The 18,689-nt window shown below is 38.7% G+C and overlaps 1 protein-coding gene across 4 annotated transcripts in view; it reads left to right on the top strand.

The window, feature by feature from the left end:
- cd151l (CD151 antigen, like) overlaps positions 1 to 18,689 on the top strand; it is a 55,233-nt gene that overhangs the window by 16,289 nt on the left and 20,255 nt on the right. For 3 of the 4 annotated variants that reach the window (XM_048179809.1, XM_048179811.1, XM_048179808.1), the window contains 5 exons: positions 1,722 to 1,913; positions 14,022 to 14,096; positions 14,176 to 14,280; positions 14,366 to 14,527; positions 15,929 to 16,015. In XM_048179809.1, coding sequence (XP_048035766.1) covers positions 1,722 to 1,913; positions 14,022 to 14,096; positions 14,176 to 14,280; positions 14,366 to 14,527; positions 15,929 to 16,015 — 621 coding nt within the window. Of the gene's footprint in view, positions 1 to 1,721; positions 1,914 to 14,021; positions 14,097 to 14,175; positions 14,281 to 14,365; positions 14,528 to 15,197; positions 15,315 to 15,928; positions 16,016 to 18,689 lie in introns of those variants that run through there. The other variant, XM_048179810.1, reaches the window with a different exon arrangement.

Genomic DNA, 18,689 nt, shown 5'->3' with positions numbered 1-18,689 from the left:
GTTTGTTTGAGTCCCTCAGTTGTCCTCAGTGTGAAAAGATGGATCTCGGAATCATACAGTCACTGCTGGAAATGATTCAAATATGCAGAAGATGCTGGAAAACTGAAGAATTTTTGGAACCTAGAGGATTTGTTTGAAGAATATTGGGCAGTTTAACTGCTCAGGACAAACAAGCGACTCATGAACAACCATCACAAAACATAAAAACAGTCATGGATTATCCAGGTAATGACACACAGTATTAAGAATCAAGTGTTCATAAACTTTTGAATTGGGTCATATTTATAAATTCAGCTATTTTTTGTCTTGTGGACTTTATGTAAACATTTTTTATATATTAAATATCTCACTCAGGACAGTACTAAATAAAAAATGACATACATTTTGTATGATCCCTCTTATTTTGTTTATTAAATTATTCACATTTTCAGATTCTGCAAGTGGTTCACAAACTTTCAAGCATCTATTTTACATAAAAGATGTTTACATATCTTTTCACACTGAGGACAACTGAGGGACTCAAACACAAGTATTAAAAAAAGTTTGAACAATTACTGATTCTCCAAAAGGAAACACAATGCATTAAAGCCTTTGAACAGGAAGAAAGATTTTTTTTTTGTATTTTGAATAAATCATATTTTTCATTTAGTACTGCTCTTCGGAATGTTTCCCGAAAGTACAATTTACCTTGATCTTCAAATTCAAAAAGTCTACTCCTCCTGGTTCTTCATACATTGACAAAGCGACACACTCCCATTCATTTCAGTAGAGAGCTGCCAATTTCCGGTGACATAAGTAACAGTGATGCAACAAAGCTGAGATATGTTTAACTTTATGCAAATGAAGAGCGACTTTAGGGAGTGACATCTAATAGGAGTGAAGTCAGTGGAGCACACGTGATCCATCATTACATCCCGTAGTGGAGTATTGAGGCAAGATGGAGAAGTTAATTTTAGCGGTTAGCAACTTTCCTATAAAATGTCTCTGTGGACATACGGGGGTACTCGCCATGTTGAGCCAAAATGGTTTTGTGAATCCAGATAGACTGGCGCTTTCGCTGCAGATAAACAGCCGCGATGGCAAAGGGCACTTGCTGTTTCTTATTCATTCATTATTTTATGTATTGATCTATTGTTTACAAGATTGAGTAACATTCATGAATGTCATTCACAAACATTACTAGGCAACCAGTAGTGACCTCACCACCTAGATCAATTATTTTATGTATTGAGCTATTGTTTACAAGATTGAGTAACATTCATGAATGTCATTCACAAACATTACTAGGCAACCAGTAGTGACCTCACCACGACATGCAACGATAAAGTCTCTGATAGTGTTAGTGAACACAGCTTTATAGGTATAGCTACCTTGCGTGTTAAAAGGTCACCCTGCGGTTTTCTGTAAAATACAATGATGATAATAATTATTATTATTATTAAATTATATTTATTCTAAAATACGGTTTTGCATTTTATTGCATTTTATACTTGTTTTCAGAGATGTTAACAGACATTTTATACTTGTGCATGTCACATGTGTGTGTCACGCGCTAACCTCATTGGTTTTGCAGCGCAAGTTTCCATGTTTTCCATAAGCCTAAATTAAATCTGATTTCCATTTTTGGCTCAGCTAACCCTTTAATGCCAACAGCAGTGCATCTCTCAGCATCTCAAACATTATGAAAAGAACCTTGAATGTTACTTTAAATGTTTTCCCAGCTGGCAGGAGGAGCAGTGATGGCTGTGGGCACCTGGACGTTACTTGAGAAGAGCGACTACATCAGTCTGTTGTCCTCAAAGATTTACGCTGTCTCTGCCTATATACTCATCATGGCTGGGGTGATCGTCATGGTAACAGGGGTTTTAGGCTGCTGTGCCACCTTCAAGGAGCAACGACGCCTTCTGAGAGTGGTGAGAAATATGTATAAATGTTTACTTGCTCTAGAGAACTGTTGAGGGTTATTTCCATTGAGGGTTGTTTCCATTTTCTTGCATTTTCCTCAACATAAATAGTAATGCATGACTGCACATCATATCAGTTTAGAGTCTGAGTGGAGGCCAAAAGAGGTTAGCATACAAAGTGTTTCCTCATTTTACAACCATGGTTTGTCTGTAGAAGGTAACACTAATTAAAGGGATTCACCCAAAATTGAAGTTTCTGTCTTCAATTGCTCACCCTCATGTAGTTTGTTTTGTTCATTTTTGAAATATAAATGCAGATATTTTTAATGAAACATTAGAAGTTTCTGAACCGAGAGTACACCGGGGTACCAAACCTGTGACTACCTGTAGGAGGTGGTCGGAGTTCGGTTGCACTGGTGCTGTAGCATGATCTGCGTGAATGTGAAAGCAACTCGGACTTGTGTGCGCAATTTTTCAGGAAGTAAAGTAATCTGCATGTGCATTTTATCAACAAAACACTTGTAAGGGATAGGGGTGTAGCAATACATCGATATAGATCGATACATCGATTAAATGTCTAACGATACAATGTATCGATTCAACATTTTAAAAAAAGGATACCATTTATACATTTAAGAGGTAGGCTACCTTTGTTTTCACACTCTCCAAATTTTCACGCAATGTCAATTTATGCATTACCACCAAAGTGTGCTTCTCATTTAAACTACCTTTTAGAGCTTGTGAAAGACCGTTTATGGAGCTGTCACTGTCCCAATCGAACTCTTTACTAAAGTTTATCAGTTGCTTGTGTTTAAAGCCTTGAAGAAATAACACTCAAGAGCAGTGCACACACACAGAATGCCCCATCACAGACAGCACACAAATAGACCAGAGAATTGGATCTTCTTTTACTTATTTTTGTGCTTCAATAGATAAAGGTCTATGGTTTTGCATAAAAGGACTTCATCTTGCTAGAGTTTATTGCTGTTTCTAAATTATGTATACCGGGTGTCTTTTAGATCACAACACTAGAGTAAAGGTGCAGTGTGTAAATTTTTGCGGCATCTAGCAGTGAGGTTGTGAACTGCAACTAACAGCGCACACCCCTCACACCCCTCCCTTTCGGAAAAGCTACAGTGGCCATCTGGCCGACATGTCGTCTGAGAGAGCAGAGAGTAGCTTGTGTGAAGCAATGAGGTTTCTTCTTACTTCTAACAAAAAACGGTCTCTGCTTCTAATAAACCAGACGACACTGCTACTACTACTTTGTGCGTATTCAACGTAGTGACGATGTAAGCTGCCTTTAAAAACACAAACGATTTAGAAGGAGAACAACATAGTGACGAAATGCACTCTGTAGAGTGTTTGTCTATTTAGGGCTGCTGTAGAAACATGCTGGCGCATAATGGCAACTTGACATGAAGGGAGGACCAGTGGTGTATAAAATGGCTCATTCTAAGGTAATAAAAACATATCGCTTCATTATGTAAGGTCTTTATGTACCACTGAAAACATATCAATATACCCCTGAATCGTATCGTATGGGTATCGTGTTTTTTGAGGTATTGCCAAATATCGTATCGCTGGCTATGAGAATCGATAACATATCGTATTGTGATGAACCATCTGATTTACACCCCTAGTAAGGGATGACAGTGGTGATGATTTACCTTGGATATGAGCAAGAGTTAAGTGTGCAGCGTAATCACGCATAGTTTACTCATTCACTCTGCTGCGCATAATAGCACCAAATTAATAAAAAACACAACATATTGACCCGCGTGCTGTTTTCCATTATGCACTGTGCTTATTTGTGATGACGTAATATGAATGCAAACCAACTTTGCAAGGAGAACTGAGAACAATTGCAATCTGACAAGGATGAGAGCATATGTGCTTAGTATGAAAGCCCCCTTAGTTTTAAATCTAGAACCCACCCTCTCTTGAGATCTCTCTCCAATGCCACACCTCTTACAAAAATACTTATTTATGGTTATTGTTAGAGCTAAAATTGGTTTTGTGATCCAATGGGATTCTGATCACTGTATGAGGCAGAAATATATTTATATGCTTTGCTAAAGGCTACTTATGAAAACCATTGCCAAAATAAATATATATTATGCTTATAAAAATAACTTAGACAAAGCATTTATGATTATAATTGTGTATTTATTTGGTTTCATATGCCATCATCTGTCTCTTTCATGTGCATTTGTTGATCCTGGACTTCTGCAAATATCATAAATTACATATACTCTGGTTAACTCCTGTAACTCTGGTTCCCTTTTGAAGTAGATCTGTTGACATTGCATCACAGTTGTGGATTGAAATCCACCCTGTCTCATCCTTCAAAGCCATGTCGGACTACTGCCCACATTGCTAAGAAGGCTTACATGGCAGCTGGACACGCAGCATCAGGAGCATCCCCCTCAGGCGCGATCCAGATCGGCATCAGCTCAGCAGCCAGCCAGATGTCTCTGTTCCAAGCACAGGGTGCGGCTTGATCCAGAACTGCCTCTGCACCAGAAATCCAGCAGGAAGTTCAGTTTCCTCACAAAGCAATGTCCCCGCCTGTAATGGCCAGGGTCTAAGGAGGAGCGTCACTAAAGAGATTTTGTCACTGTTTGTGTTAGTGTGCTTTGTTGCCACTTTCAAACATGGCTCAATATCAGAGCTCTTTTCTTCCTCAAAATGCCGTGCTCAATATAAGCAAAACCCCTCCCTCAGACAGTGTTTTTTAGAGTGCAAGCTCAGTGAAACCCAGTATATTGGACGACAGCGTCCCTGCTTGGGTTTGCTCTACATGAGGCCACTGCAGTTTTGGCTGAAAGATTGCATTCTGCAGAGAGCGTGGAAAGCCGGGAGAATGTGTGTTGTGGTAACGCATGCATGTCTTGATGCACTGTTGGTTTGGTTCAATAGGACCATGTATACAGACCGCCATGGTCTCATTCGAACAATACAGCGGTGGTGTCGTACAATCGACCTTTTTGCCACTGAGGAGAATGCCTACTGCCCTGTGTTCTTCTCTCTGACGAATGCTCCACTCATGCATTGTCGGGTTGCTGGCCCAGGAGGCGAAAATACACTTTGACCCCAGTGAAGATAATACGATAATGCTGCACAAAATCAGGTAAGAAAGAGAAACCCTTTTACTGATGGTGCTAAATGGCCCAACCAGCCATGGTTTCTGGAGCTAGTGGACCTGCTTGTGGCCCCTTCATGGCCATCCCACTGAGGAGAGACCTCCTCTCACAGGTGAGAGGTGCCATTAGGCATCCAGGCCGGAGCTATGGGAATTGCATGTGTGGCAGGTCAGCGCAAGAACCCGCTAGATGTTTCGCAGTAAGTGCTAAACAAGATTGCGGAGACGAGAGCTCCATCAACGAGACGTTTTTACACTCTCAAATGGATTGTGTTCTCAGTCTGGTGTGCAGCCGGAATGAGAACTAGGTGTAAGAGCCATTATGTCTGTTGTAATTCTGTTTTTTGACCACTGTGTGGAATGTGGGCCTTAATGAGTATTTAGGTAGGCAAAGAGTAAGGGCAGGTGTGTAATCAGAGGGAAGCACAACATTTTTGACCACGTCTGGAGGTAATTATGTGATGGCATTCGATGGGATTTTATATGCACTGTGCAGAGGAACTGTGAGATTAAATGACCTGAACGAACTGTGTGATGAATAACTCTGATAAAGCAGTATTTGGAGGATGATTTATCTTGTTTGGATCTCACGCATCAGAAACCACCCTACAACACCTCAAGTGACAAAATGGCTATTTATGTCACTACACTAGGGATGGGACAATACATCAAATCTCGATTCTCGATACAAAGGATCTGGAGCGATTCTGATATTTTCAGATGCATCATGATTCTCTCTCAAATCGATTCTGAGCTTAGTTTTTTAACAGCAGATGGCACTACTATACGTGCTTTAGAAACACTTGTACACTGCCTGCTTCCAGTTCCTTTACACACACCACTTAAATCTTAAATAATCATTCATAAAGTTCAAAAAGGTTGAAGTAAATTACAAATCTTGCATCATAAAAGCATTCTGAGCCGAGGTGCAAGTATATTTAACCACTTACATGACTCAACGCACAAGCGCTCTCCAGTACTCTTCTTAATCAGGATAAGAGCAAGCAGTTAAAAACGAACCTAGAGCGCCATCTGCTGTTAAAACTAAGCTCAGAATCGATTCAAGAGAGAAATATCAGGATCGATCCAGATTCATTGTATCGATCGAGAATCGATGTATCGTCCCAGCTCTAATGAGAACCCTGAGGTCAGTGCTGTGTATCTGATCCTAGCATTTCTGCAGGACCAGTTGGATGCAGGAAGCTCACCCTCTACATTGAAGGTATATGTAGCCGTATTATTACAGAAGTTTCTTTTCATATGGCTATTGAGGGGGGTACTTAAATATAGGCTTTCTATGAGGCGCCAGACGATTGAATCCTCCCTGTCCTTATTTGATGCCAGTCGGGACTTGTCTTTGGTGCTTAGAGCACCGTCAAGACCGCCCTTCGAGCTGCCTAATGTGAGCGAGTTAAGAGTGCTCTCATTTAAGACAGCACTGCTGCTCTCAAACGGCAAGCGGTCATGAACACAATTATGGCAGTCTGGAGCATGAGCTTCCTGTTGCATAATGACGTATACGCGAGAGCAAACTCGCTCGTAAGCTGACGCGGTCTTTGTTTAACACAGAGAGGGAAGACGTGCATGTTGTATTGTTCATCAAAGTGGTACTTACTTGTGCTTATTCTGGATACCGCAAACTATATAAAAAATAAGATTACATTTGCTTGCAATCTCAATCAGGAAGAATGACTTTTCACAGATTCCCAACGTTTGAGCTTCTTTGCATATGTCATTACGTAACATAAAGCTCATGCTCAAGACTGCCATGAACATGCACAGGACCATTTGCAGAGGCTGTGGATTACAGGTAATAATGTTGTATTATTACAGACTGATCGTTTCACTCCATAAGACCTCAATGTATCATTTGTCTCTCAAAATGATGGTAGCTTGCATATTTGAATCACCAAGGATGGTTTCAGCTAAAAATCTTTACTGTTCTACTAAAGAAAAAAAAAACACCTACATCTTGGATGGCCTGAGGGTAAGTAAATTAACAACAAATTTTCATTTTTGGGTGAACTATCCCTTTAAGTAAAAATGATTATGTAATAAAGGGCATATATTTACCAAAATGCTCTCATCTTGAGTTGTTTTTTCTAGCTTATGAGTTTATGGACCTTATAGCTTTCTTGAGGTAATTGTAGTTAAGTCAGATCACCTTTATTTATATAGTGCTTTTTACAATGCAGATTGTTTCAAAGCAGCTTTACATTGATAGCGGGAAACATAATTTTGGCTGTTATAGCAGCTTTGGAAGGAATTAGTGTCATTGTCTAGCTTAAGTAAGTTCAATATTGATTCATTTCCATTGTAAAAATCATTAGTTATTGATTTAGTTAACTTATCTATACAGCAACTTTGGAGAAAACAGTGAACATTGTCCAGCTCAGTTCAGTTTGCATATGATAGTATCAATGCAGGCAGATCAGTAATATTGTTGAATATTAAGTGTCCCCAACTAAGCAAGCCTGAGGTGATAGTGGCAAGGGACCCAAACTCCAGCAGGTGACAGAATGGAGGAAAAAACCTTGGGAGAAACCAGGCTCAGTCAGGGGGAACTGTTCCAGGTGCTAAATAGGAAAAGGTTCTACCGCCTACAGTTGATTTTGATATTCTAGGTATTATCAACTGACCAGAATTCTGAGATCACAATAGACGTGAAGGACTATAATGCGAGAGAGTTAAAACTATAGAGTTTGATCAAGTATTGGGGAGCTAAACTATTTAGTGCTTTGTAAGTAATTAGCAAGATTTTAAAATGTATATGATGTTTAAAGGTGTGGTAAGTAGAATTTGTAAAACACTGTTTGGAAGTTAGTGGGGCCGACACCAACAACAAACGTGTAAACAATCAGCATTAGGGGGTGTGGCTATAACTGTCAAGGAGACAGAACGAGTAAGAGGGAGATTTGAAAAAAAAGCAGAAAGAGAGATAAGACAATACAAAAGAGCTCAAAAGAATAAAGCAGCGGAGGCTGCTTTGATTCTGCTTCACATGTGAATAACACTGGGTTTGAGTGTCTGGAGCGGCTGTCCTTTTGACGACTAACAACGAACTCTTGTTTGTATTTACTCTTGTGAACTGTACATTCAATTTTCTTGTGCTTCCTTGTCGTTCGTTCATCATCTGTGCTTTATTTTTTGTAAAGCATTTTGTTGTGCGTCAGCTGTGATAAACAGACATCCACTCTCGCACTGCGTGTGTAACAGTGGCCAGCTAATGAGAGTTGTGCAGGTAAACCACTGCGCACTGATGACAGCTTGAGAATGCGTTGTTTAGCGCCATTGTCAGTGCAATCGCCCCGCCTGCCATCGGGCCGAGGTTCGAGATGGATTTGGAACAGGGCGGTTAGGATTGGAGGGTCAGTTTTGGAGGCGGAGCATTGAAGAGAGGGGTGGGTTTGTTTGGGATGATTTCAAATATCAACAATGTCCAACAGCGTTTTTCAAAATCTACTTATCCCATCTTTAATAGGGAGCCAATGCAGTGTTGACAGAACCAGGCTAAAATGGTCATACTTCCTGGTTTTAGTAAAAACTCTAGCTGCTGCATCTTGGACCAGCTGGAGTTTGTTTGTTTATTAAGCGTGCAGTGCAACCACCCTGTAGAGCATTACAATAAACTAGCCTTGAGGTCATAAATGCATGAACTAACTGCTCCGCATTTGTCATTGATCTTGATTGGTGTAGGTTTGTGTATATATATATATATATATATATATATATATATATATATATATATATATATATATATATATATATATATATATATATATATATATATATATATATATATAAAATATGCTGTTGATTTAGATGATTTAACAAGTTTATACAATTCTTCTCATATAGCAAAGAATGAATGGAATTGTTCCTCAGGAAGTCTATAATACACTGTCTGATGTTATAGTGAAGCAGAAAGTTGCATGGTTATAATTTTCTCTCTGATAGTATCAATCTTGTAAGTAAAGAAAATGATTAAGTCATTACTGTTGTGCTGTTGGAAAATGTCTGCACCTGTTGATGCTTTAGTTTTCATTAATTTTGCCACTGTATCAAATAAATACCCAGGGTTATGTCTGTTTTCTTCTAAAAGAGCTGAAAAGTAAAGCTTCTGTGTTCCATAACCCCAATAAAAAATCAGCAAATTCTTTGATAAAGTCTGTGTGGTTCCTGTAGCCAGTACAAATGTTTACTCTTTTCCTGCCATATTTTGTTGTGTGAATATCTAAACCAGAGGCGTCATGCCCATTCAAACCAAGGAGGTACATGCCCCCTCAGATTTTTTTAGCCAAATAGATTTTAATGCAGCTTCCAAAAGACAAAAAATAATAATTTTACATCTTTTCATTTACCCTTTGAAGCATGCCATTGGTGTGAATAGAATGTTCAGTGCGTCACGTGATCAACTGCTAAATTCAAATCTGCGTTTCCTCTTTGGTTGGCGATGAGCCAGAGACGGACGTGGTCAGCACTGTTCAAAAATGGTAAGAAAAAACTGTTGAATGACTGCTGATTTCTGTAGTTATACATTTGTTTAAAAACTTGTTTAAAACTCATCTTTGATCACCAAAATGACGTATTTAAACATATTTTCCTGTGGGGAAAAAAAAAACTTCATGCCTTAAAATAGCTAGAAATGTAACTGCACCATTGCTTCATTTAGTATACATGGGTCTATGAATATGCTGATTAGCCCCATCTCCACTTACTTGCACAAGCTCAGAGATCCACTCGGTCAACTTACTGAGGTAAACACTGCACAATGGTATCATTTTTTTTTTACATCGGACACATAACGGTAATTAACCCGTTTAATCCCAATTTTTTTTCCAGAGATGACATATATGAATTAGTATGGTATTAGTAAGGATATTAAACAATGAATGTCAATTATGTAAAAAAAAATTTAAAAAAATAAATAAATAAAAAGTCCATGAAAAAATGGGTTTTATGCCCAGTCATAAAAGTGACCGGTTGTAGAACACAGGGAGTCTAGGTCTATGGTGTTAATGCGTTTACAAAATGACAAACCTCCTGCAATTAGTTTAAATATTGGGTTAAATAGATTAAATTAGTGTTTTATTTCATTAATAAAGAAGTAAACATTGTCTGGCTCAGTTCCAAAAAGGACAAAATAGCATTCCTATGCAGGAGTATGGCACAAATAATCCAATAAAGTGATGACAAAATGACACAAATTATAGGAAATTGAAAGGTAATTATTACAAACTATTATAAATTGAAATAAAAATAGACTGCTTCTACAAACATTTGTGAAAGAATGGATTGCTCTCAGGAGCTCAGTGAATTCAAGCGTGGTACCGTGATAGGTTGCCACCTGTGCAACCATTTGTGAAATTTCCATACTACTAAATATTCCATGGTCCACTGTTAGTGGTATCATAACAAAGTGGAAGCAATTGGGAACAACAGCAACTCAGCCATGAAGTGGTATGCCACGTAAAATCACAGAGCATGCTGAGATGCACAGTGCGTAGAAGTCGCCAACTTTCTACAGAGTCAGTAGCTACAGACCTCCAAACTTCATGTGGCCTTCAATTAGCTCAAGAACAGTGCGTAGAGAGCTTCATGGAATGGGTTTCCATGGCCGAGCAGCTGCATCCAAGCCTTACATCACCAAGTGCAATGCAAAGCGTCGGATGCAGTGGTGTAAAGTACGCCGCCACTGGACTCTAGAGCAGTAGAGACACGTTCTCTGGAGTGACGAATCGCACTTCTCTCTCTGGCAATCCGCTAAACCCAGAGTCTGGGTTTGGCGGTTGCCAGGAGAACAGTTCTTGCCTGACTGCATTGTGCCTAATGTGTAAAGTTTGGCGGAGGGGGGGATTATGGTGTGAGGTTGTTTTTCAGGGGTTGGACTTGCCCCCTTAGTTCCAGTGAAAGGAACTCTCAATGCTTCAGCATACCAAGACATTTTGGACAATTTCATGCTCCCAACTTTGTGGGAACAGTTTGGGGATGGCCCCTTCCTGTTCCAACATGACTGCACAGCAGTGCACAAAGCAAGGTCAATAAAGACATGGATGAGCAAGTTTGGTGTGGTGGAACTTGACTGGCCTGCACAGAGTCCTGACCTCAACCCGATAGAACACCTTTGGGATGAATTAGAGTGGAGACTGTGAGCCAGGCCTTCTCATCCAACATCACTGCCTGACCTCACAAATGCGCTTCTAGATGAATGGTCAAAAATTCCCACAAACACACTCCTAAACCTTGTGGAAAGACTTCCCAGAAGAGTTGAAGCTGTAATAGCTGCAAGGGTGGGCCAACGGATTAAAAACGGGATGTCATTAAAGTTCATGTGCATGTAAAGGCAGGCATCCCAAAACTGGCAATATAGTGTAGATAGATAGACGGATAGATAGATAGACAGATAGACCTATAGACAGACAAACACCAAGGTCACCAAGGATCAAGTAAATCCAAAACTTGACTTATGATCAGTCTGAAAGAGTTTATAAGAATAACATATAGGGGACATAGACTCCCTGTGTTATACCACTGGTCACAATTGTGACCATCTTCATTTATCTGCAATCTGACAACAGAAGAAACCATGTATTAATATAATTTCAATATGTATGTATAGATATACCTTTCATTATGATGTGTGCAAAAAATTTATGAGCTATTAAAAAATTAACTTAGAAACCATAATTGTCATTTCTAAGCTTTAATGTCATCATTGTGTTAAGATGGCAGTACCAGGAAATAAATGTGTGTGGTCACATGACCAAACTACCCAATGATGTTAGACCTGCCCAGAACTCATGGAGACATCTTAAATTTGCAATATAAATGAACATGTGCTTCATAATAAGAGTTGCTTTTTAATACCACACCAAAATATGTGATGAAAAATGAATTAAACGGGTTAATTTGGAAAAAAAGATGAAGTTCTCAAAGTGAACATGTACCTTCACTCTACTAACAGCTAAAAATCAAGTTAGGAATCTTGGTGTGATTTTGGAGTCAGACCTGAGTTTCAGTAGTCATGTAAAGACAATAACTAAATCAGCATATTATCATCTCAAAAATATTGCAAGAATTAGATGCTTTGTCTCCAGTCAAGACTTAGAGAAACTTGTTCATGCTTTCATCACTAGCAGGGTGGATTATTGTAATGGGCTCCTCACTGGTCTTCCCAAAAAAGACCATAAGACAGCTGCAGTTCGTACAGAATGCCAGGATTCTGAGCAGAACCAGAAAACACGAACAACAGTCCTCAGGTCCTTGCACTGGCTTCCAGTTGCATTTAGAATTGGTTTTAAAGTACTGTTACTTGTTTATAAATCACTCAATGGCCTAGGACCTCAATACATTGCAGATATGCTCATAGAATATAAGCCTAACGGATCACTCAGATCATCAGGATCAAGTCATTTAGAAATACCAAGGGTTCACTCAAAGGAAGGAGAGTCTGCTTTTAGCTGTTACGCCAGCCGCAACTGGAACCAGCTTCCAGAAGAGATCAGATGTGCTCCAACAGTAGCCACATTCAAATCCAGACTCAAAACATATATTTTTATCTATGCATTTACTGATTGAGCACTGTGCTATGTCCAAACTGTTTGCATTTTATTTTATACATATTATCTTTTTATTCTTTAAATTCCTTTTCCTGTTTTTATTTCATTTTTAATGTATTTTATATCTTTTATGTATCATCCTGTTATTTCTGACTTTTAAAGCATTTTAAATATTGCTGTCTGGTTGAAAGAGCTCGGAGAATTAGGAAGAAAGCATTTGTGATTAGGTTAAAATTTGGTAAATTTGGATAAGGGGACAAACCATGGGGAAATTTGAGCTGTGGTGCATGGTTAAGATATCTCTGGATTACAGTCAGGACACTTTCCAAAGTGGGAAATTTCAAAAGGGGAAATTTGAACTGCGTTACATAGATAATATATCTCCGGAAGGGGGATTAGGGCTGTGTGGCACAGTTTGAGGTGTCTTGGCAAAAGGGGATTTTATCAGGGGGTTTATCAGTTTTAAGTGCCTTAACAGGTAGCAGTCCTGTCGTGTGAGGAAGATCCATTTAGATCTGCTCTGATGGATAGATCCGTTTAGATCCAATCTGACGGACAACAACAACAACAAAAAACTCCCTAAGACTTCCTAGCTCATCCATCCAGATAGCAAAATTCTCTGTTTTTACTGTTTTTTCTATTCCTTATGTTCTATTTTTATTCTTCTTCTTTATGTAAAGCACTTTGAATTACCATTGTGTATGAAATGTGCTATACAAATAAAATTGCCTTGCCTATGATAATGCTTTTGCTTGACTGTTATCAAACAACTAATGTTACACAAACCATGTTCCCATTCACCATCTCAGAGTCAGACAGCTGCCTTTTAAAGCATCCTTACCAACGCTTTGGACAACTTAGAACGTCAGTGGAGCATATAGTTCATCATATAGTTTATGATAACATCGTAATATACATCATACAGCTGCTATATTGCTTAATCTACCTGATTTTTCATAATAACAGAAAAATATACTGCGATAACCTGGTTTCTCTTGAAACTCCCCTGCTTCAGAGCGATCGTAGTTGATATGCTAAAGCCCGCCGGCACATTGACGTGGTTGGTTACATGGTAGTTTGTGATGTACGAAACACATCGATTTCAGACTGCATTTTTGAAACTGTCTTTAGATCACTGCAGTTTTAAAGATAAAATACTCAGCAATGGTGCTGACTTTTGAATTTGCACATGGTTTGTCATATAGCATATTAAAAACACCACATAGACACAACTTTAAAAAACACAGAGGGACTTTAAATTGTCCTTGGTCCATCCTTAGTGGCCAAAAAAAAAATCATGATTTTTATCTAATTTATCTGCCATTTGTGTTTCAAGCTAACCTTCAAGCTTTCTTTTTTTTCCAGTGAGTGTGAATGATGTAATATCTCTTGTCTCCCTTCTCTTTTTGTCAGTATTTTGTCCTATTGCTGTGTATTTTCCTGTTGGAAATCCTTGCTGGAGTTTTGGCCTATATTTATTACCAGCAGGTCAGTACTTGTTCTTTCTTTCATTCATCGTTTGCAATGCGTTTGTGTCTTTCAATGTTACACTTTGTGAATGTTGTAGCTGAATGAGGAACTGAAGGAGAACCTGAGGAAGACTATGGTTCAGAAATACCATCAGCCTGAGCAGGAGCATGTGACAAAGGCAGTGGACAAACTACAGCAGGAGGTGTGGGACAACTATCTGTTTGTTAAAATGCATCTGTTATTTACTTGAGTAGTGTTGGGCTAATGATTGCTTCTCCCTCTGTCAGTTCAAGTGCTGTGGCAGTAACAGCTCCTCCGATTGGGCGGAGAGTGTTTGGATCCGCTCTGGTGAGGCTAACCAACGGAAGGTCCCTGACAGTTGCTGTAAGAGCCCAGTCATAAAGCTCTGCGGTCAAAGAGACCACCCCTCAAACATCTATAAAGTAGAGGTTAGTACACTTCAAAGGACATGCTTGCACTGAACAACAGCTGAAGTGGTTTCCTATGGTTCTGTTGGATAATATAGGCCATGCCACATGTTTAACTACAATATTGCAGAGATAACTTTCCCAGTAAAGATTCCACATCTGCTTTATTTAACAAGACTCTCTGTGTTTATTTGTGTTGCCACCACTCATACATCAGTCTGGGCAAAATATAAAATATTTCCTAAATAGAGTGTTATTAGACTAACGTAGAATATTTGTGTTAACTAATCGTCTGCTGGTGGATGGTAACCTTGTTATCTTGGCAGGAGCTGAGAAACCAGTGAGATTAGCGAATGTAGCTGAGGGTTAGATGATTTTGTATGGACTAATCATCTGTTAAGAAGTATGGATCAAATTGAGTTTATAAATATTAGAAAATATATTATACTGACAAAAACCAATGCTTAAATGCTTGTGGAACCGGGAACTGATGGTCTGGGAGACAGTGTTAAGATAGTTATCTCTCCACGGTCATGAGTAAAGGAACAGGAAGAAGGAAACATTCACTCAAGTTTTAATCTAACACAAATTTGACATAGTCGGCAGGGTCTTTGTGCTTTCCCAGGCAGTGATTTGAATCTGTGAGCTGTCTTGGGGATTTTCCATAAGAAAGTTTGTGTTTGGAACACAGGGGCACTTGCCATCCTTCCAAGGAAAACCCAGTAAGATCACAAAAGATGATATGGTGAGTAAAGAATTTTCCTTCTTCCAGTTATTAGGGTTGATAGAATAATAATGAGAGTCTGGATTTCAGCCGTGCAGAGACATCTGGGGGTTGATAGAAATTTTTGTGCATTACATGCACAAAAATTCCAGGATTCTGTATCTCCACTAGGGTTGATTGGATAAAGCTAGGATATTATTGCTAAAAATGAATTTGGAAAGAGAAACAGAGATGAGACCAAACAGACAAAGGGTGAAAATCAAGCCCTAATGGCACTGTTTAGAAAGCAAGAACAGGAGAAGAAGGATTCTATAACAATACAAGGCAGTGAAAGAGGAAGAGGGGAGCAGAGAGGCGTGCAGGAGGTGGTAGGAGTGTTTAGACACCAGGTTCAGTGAGGGAGAGAACAATTGAGCCAGATGACAGGACCCCATGGAGGGGTTTGCAAACACTGGCTGGAGGGTATGACTATGAAACCGAAATAAAAGATTCACCAACAATTCCCTGTCCTCCTTATCCAGTTCTGAGCCAAAAACTAGGCATTAAATGGCCATAGTTAAGAGGAACAGGAGATTGATCTTGTTCATATTTTCTCAGCTCTTTGCACTAAAATTGGTGCTGATTATTGTGTTAAAATACTTGTCTTACTAAAAGAATGGTTGATTTGTTTTTGACTTAATCTCATTGTTTTTTTTCAGGGTGGTTGCATCACAAAGCTGGAGAACTTCATTCTGAATCACTTGCAGATCATTGGTGCGGTGGGGGTGGGCATAGCCTGTGTGCAGGTCAGCTGAAGCACTGCAGAGTGACATGTACTGTAGCTGAACACTTGCACTTTAGCCTTCCTAAAAATGGTATCATATACTTGATTAAATACTACTTAAACAATGATTAATATATTGACAGATGGTCAGAGTCCTGTCACCCCTGATTGACATGGCAGTATGTGTCAAACATACTGTATTGGTCAGAAGTGAATTTCTGTGCCCGTCACAATAATCACACTTGTGGTCTTTGCACTTGACCACTTTTCTACTTACATGACATATTTCATTACTTGCACTTTAAATTAAACTTCTAAATGTCTGTTCAGAAGTTCCTATGTAACAAAAGACAATTTATAACCCTCTGGAGTCAGCAAAGGCGCTAGAGCGATCACTTGCATTTATTCCTGATTACAGTGGAAAGTGCATAATGTGGGCACATCCACAAATAGCGTGGGCTATTCATGTAAATGCCCCCATCACCTCTATAAAGAAGAATAAACCTTGAGCAAATTTACCTCAGAAGAAGAGTCCGATCTGACACGTCTTGATCCAGTGGAGGAAATCATTTCTGAAGAGCAACTTATTCTTACTTACATAAGTTCATGTATCATTTTTACATAAATATGTGCTCTTTTTACGATTTGGTCTTACCCAAACTATATTGCCAGAATTAATGTGTGTAATCGAATGAAACTGGTTGAAATCTGAAATATATAGACAGATATATGCAACTTTTCATTACATTTTAAATGTAAAAAAAAAAAACGTAAATTTAGGTAAATTTTATGCTCTATAATATATTAAGGCTATCAATTTTTGTTTTAAAAATGTTTAATCGCGATTAATCGCACCCTTTTTGTGCAATCACATACTTATTGTGAAACAAAGCATACATCATTTACAGTAGTGGTCAGAATTATTGGCACCCTTGGTAAATATGGTCAAAGATGACTGTAAAAATAATTCTGCATTGTTTATCCTTTTGATCTTTAATTCATAAAATTAGCAAAAAATCTAACCTTTCATTGAAGGAAAACAATTGAAAGTGGGGGGAAAATCACATTATGAAATAAATGTTTTTCTCCAAAACACATTGGCCACAATTATTGGCACCCTTTTATTCCATACTTTTTGCAACCACCTTTTGCCAAGATAACAGCTCTGAGTTTTCTCCTATAATGCCTGATGAGTTTGGAGAACACCTGACAAGACATCAAAGACCTTTCCTTCATACAGAATCTCTACAGATCCTTCAGATTCCCAGCTCCATGTTGGTGTTTCTTCTCTTCAGTTCACTCCACTCATTTTCTTTAGGGTTCAGGTCAGGGTACTGGGATGGCCATAGCAGAAGCTTAATTTTGTGCTCAGTGACACATTTTTGTGTTGGTTTTGATGTTTGTTTTGGATCATTGTCCTGATGGAAGATCCAACCACGGCCCATTATTGGATTTCTAGCAGAAATGGTCAGGTTTTGATTTTTTTTATCTTTTGGTATTTGATAGAATCCATGATACCATGTATATGAACAAGATGTCCAGGACCTCCAGCAGAAAAATAGGCCCACAACATTTAAAATCCAGTGTTATATTTAACCGTGGGCATGGGGTACTTTTTATTCATGTGTGCACCAAACCCATCTGGTGTGTTTGCTGCCAAAAAGCTCTTCTTTTATATTTTAATCTGACCATAGAAGCTGGTCCCGTTTGAAGTTCCAGTCTTGTCTGACAACTGAATATGCTGGAGATTGTTTCTGGATGAGCAAGGAGGATTTTTCTTGAAACCCTCCCGAGCAACTTGTGGTGATGTAGGTCCTGTTTGATCCATTTTTCTAGGCTTTCTGAGACTCAAGAATCATCTAATCTCTGCAATTCTCCAGCTGTGATCCTTGGAGAGTCTTTGTCCACTCAAACTTCCCTCCTCACCGCACATAAGAACGATTTAGATACATGTCCTCTTCCAGGCAGATTTGTATCATCTTTAGTTGTTTGGTACTTCTTAATTATTGCCCTGATAGTGGAAATGGGGATTTTCGATGCGTTAGCTATTTTCTTACAGCCACTTTCTATTTTGTGAAGCTCAACAATCTTTTGCTGCACATCAGAACTAATTCACTGGTTTTACCCATTGTGATGAATGATTACAGGAATTTGACCTTTGTGTTTCCTCATGTTTATACTCCTGTCATGTCTGGACAATATCATGTTCATGATCACCCTGGTGTGCTAAAAAATGTAAATATGAATGGGAATATACTTCAGAGATATTTTACTCATAAAAAATTCTAGGAGTGCCAATAATTGTGGCAAATGCGTTTTAAGGAAAAACATTTTTCATAATGTGTTATGACTAATTATAAATATTTGAGTCAGTTAATCAAATTAACTTAATGTAGCTGAATTAATATTACAATCAATTAATCTGTTCGGCCAGCGAACACTCAGTATTGATTGTCTATCAACTCTTATAGAAAGGATATTTTCCGTGGCCACAGAATAGCGCTTTCTTAGCACGTAGCTGTGATCGAATCGTTATCAGGGACATTGGTTTTATAAGCAGACCAGAAACAACTCGCAAGAGCGTGCACACAAGTTTTATTTAACTAAATCACAAATACACAACTAAACTAACAAACACAAACATACCATTCACGCAGTGAGAGAGTGGAAAATTAATTTGAACCATATCATAACGG

Source organism: Megalobrama amblycephala, unplaced genomic scaffold (genome assembly GCF_018812025.1).
Source record: "Megalobrama amblycephala isolate DHTTF-2021 unplaced genomic scaffold, ASM1881202v1 scaffold370, whole genome shotgun sequence".
Taxonomy (NCBI): Eukaryota; Metazoa; Chordata; class Actinopteri; order Cypriniformes; family Xenocyprididae; genus Megalobrama; species Megalobrama amblycephala.
Note: the sequence above shows the minus strand (reverse complement) of the source record. Positions and strands in the feature narration are given on the sequence as shown.